This window comes from Sycon ciliatum, chromosome 4 (assembly GCF_964019385.1).
Source record: "Sycon ciliatum chromosome 4, ocSycCili1.1, whole genome shotgun sequence".
NCBI lineage: Eukaryota > Metazoa > Porifera > Calcarea > Leucosolenida > Sycettidae > Sycon > Sycon ciliatum.
The window spans coordinates 17893976-17896475 of record NC_088646.1 but is presented as its reverse complement, the minus strand read 5'-3'; the positions used below and the strand labels follow the sequence as shown (position 1 = coordinate 17896475).

General features: G+C 46.3%; 2 protein-coding genes across 2 annotated transcripts in view; one reads left to right on the top strand and one right to left on the bottom strand.

Annotated features, from left to right (window-relative positions):
• Positions 1 to 1819, bottom strand: part of LOC135814781 (uncharacterized) — a 2097-nt gene extending 278 nt beyond the window's left edge. Inside the window, exon 1 of the mRNA XM_065327952.1 lies at positions 1 to 1819. This exon is cut by the window's left edge and continues 278 nt beyond it. Coding sequence (XP_065184024.1) covers positions 445 to 1716 — 1272 coding nt within the window. The 5' untranslated portion in view covers positions 1717 to 1819 and the 3' untranslated portion in view covers positions 1 to 444.
• A 211-nt stretch (positions 1820 to 2030) lies between these two features.
• The window catches only part of LOC135814779 (GPI mannosyltransferase 2-like), a 4648-nt gene continuing 4178 nt past the window's right edge, over positions 2031 to 2500 (top strand). The window contains exon 1 of the mRNA XM_065327948.1: positions 2031 to 2500. This exon is cut by the window's right edge and continues 70 nt beyond it. Within this exon, the coding sequence (XP_065184020.1) occupies positions 2463 to 2500 (38 nt within the window). The 5' untranslated portion in view covers positions 2031 to 2462.

Here is a 2500-nt window from a genome sequence, read left to right as displayed (position 1 = left end):
TGTGGTTTTGTATCATGAAAGGAGAATAATAAAAAAATATTTAAAGCATTTTCCATAAAACATAATTTATATCGCATGTAGACTTTGCCCATTTCAACTCCCCAAAACACCAGTCTGGATTTTCCATCAACGTTAGGTTCACTTCCATTGCCAATTCAATAATTCATTGGGGTACTTCTGCCGCGTACAGGACGCTTCTATGGTGAGGAAAATAATGAAGTTGACTGAACTAACCTAGTTGACATAAACAGAGACGTTCCAGGCTGTCCAAGAGAGTGCTCCAATACCATAGTTGACATATAGATTGGAGTATACAGATTTACTGGAAGGGCCGGCTACAAGTCGGCATGTGCATACCTAGGGCAGGGTGATATCGAACTTGAAGCAATCCATGCTGGCTCACAAGGAGAATTGCTCCAATACCTCCAATTTTTAACAGTTTTCCTATTCAGCGGCGGAGAGAATTGGTCTGAGTGCAGTACACAGTCGATCGACTTCCTCCAGCGTGTTGTAGTGCACCATGGAGACCCGTGCTACACCGTCCTTCACATCGATGCCCAGTGTTTCGACCATACGATACGAGTAGAAGTGACTGGCCGCAATGGCAATGTTGGACTCGGCCACCTTCCTCACCATATCCTGAGATGATACGCCGTCAGCGACGAACGCAATCGTCGGCATTCTCACCTCGTGATCGCCCACCGCTGGGCCAATAACACGCACCCCCTTCATGGACTTGAGGAAGTCGATCAGTCGAGTGCTGAGCATTTCCTCGTGTTTCTCGAACAAGCCAAACACTTTGCAGTACTTTGTGTGTAGAGAATCGTCTTCACTGGAAGCTGATTGTTTGTCGACCTGGTAATGGTGCTTATACACTGTCTCAATATAATCCACAACACCCGCTGTTGAGGCAACACTGGTGTACAGCCGGCCACCAGGGTTCAGCATTGCTGGCATTATGCCCTCCAGGAAGAAGTGGTTCTGATTTCTGAAATGCTTTTCCATGCCTTTCTTGCAGTACAAAACTCCCAAGTGCGGTCCAAACACTTTGTACAGGCTAAACCCGTAGAAGTCTACATCCCATTCTTTGAACTTCAATGGTGAATGAGGGGTGTATGCCACACCATCCACACAAACCAATGCTCCTGCTTCATGAACCAGCTTGGCGATCAAGCCGACATCGTTGGTGGCTGCCACTACATTGGAAGCGTGTGTGAAGCACACGACTTTCGTCTTGGCAGACAGCAGGGCACGCAGATCGTCCACGGACAGCAGTCCTGTGGTGGCATCAGCCTTCCATTCACGAACAACAATGCCTGTTTCGCTTAGTCTCTGCCAGCATCCAATGTTGGCCTCGTGGTCTTGGTGGCTTACAACAATCTCATCACCTGGACTCATCTTTGTACGCAGAGCTTGCGCCAGAACGTAGAAATTTACCGTACTATTCGCTCCGAAAATCAGCTGATTGGTCTCCACGTCCAGCATCTCTGCCAACTTCGTCTCTCCTAGGCTTATGCCCTGCTTGGCTTCGGCACCTTTCTCATAGTGGGCATACGGCTGTCGCCGGTGGTGCGTAAGAAAGCTGACCGTACAATCAATCACCGACTGGGGAACATACGAACCGCCAGCGTTCTCCATGTATACCAGGCCATCCGCCAAACTCGGGAAAAGGCTCCGGCAGAAGTCCACATCCAGCACTAGCTGGTCAGCAGCCATAGTTCCTTCTTCTTCCAGAAATCCACGTCCACAGAAAACAAACACAAAAGAGAGGACATGGACAATGAGATTTTTCGCTGTGCGGTATCGCTATCTTTTCCCAATGTCATCTCGATATGGGCTCGAATTTTTTTTGACAGCTGGGACACGTACAGCTAGATTTGCGTGGCTTCCGCATTTCCCGTACGACTTGTCAGCGTCGTCTCTTTGTTGGCATAGGGACAATGGCGTGTTGTTCTGGAGAAAAGACGCTATTATGTCATAATAATCATTGTATTTTTTGGGTGCACTATTTTTTTTGAATTTTATGAACAAAGTCGAGTCCTCCACGATCGATACGAGTGATTATCCTTTGAAAGTCAAAATTTAATATTGTTATCTTTCTCAGCGCAGCTAGCAGCGTATCAAGTAACATAGTTATGGCCTCTCTTAGCTAAGCCGGCTAGAAGTTATTGCAGGAGTGAGATTATTGTTTGGTAGATATTATGAAGCAGAAGATCATGTGGGATCATGATTTGATTTGGACAATGATATGTTTACAATGAACTGTAATTGTACATGAACGTTTACATGTTTTGTTGTAGGATGACCGAGGGCAATCCATTGTTACTGAGTTTGTATTGGATGAACAGTTTCTCCACAATTCGTATGGAAGAAATCAATGGTCATCACTCTTGGCTTCTTGCCACCTGAGAGCAATTATTTGCCACAATTGTAATTCTGGAGCTATAAAAAGTACATCGGCCATGGACACCAACGAGCCCAACGTGGCCAGTGAGAAGAA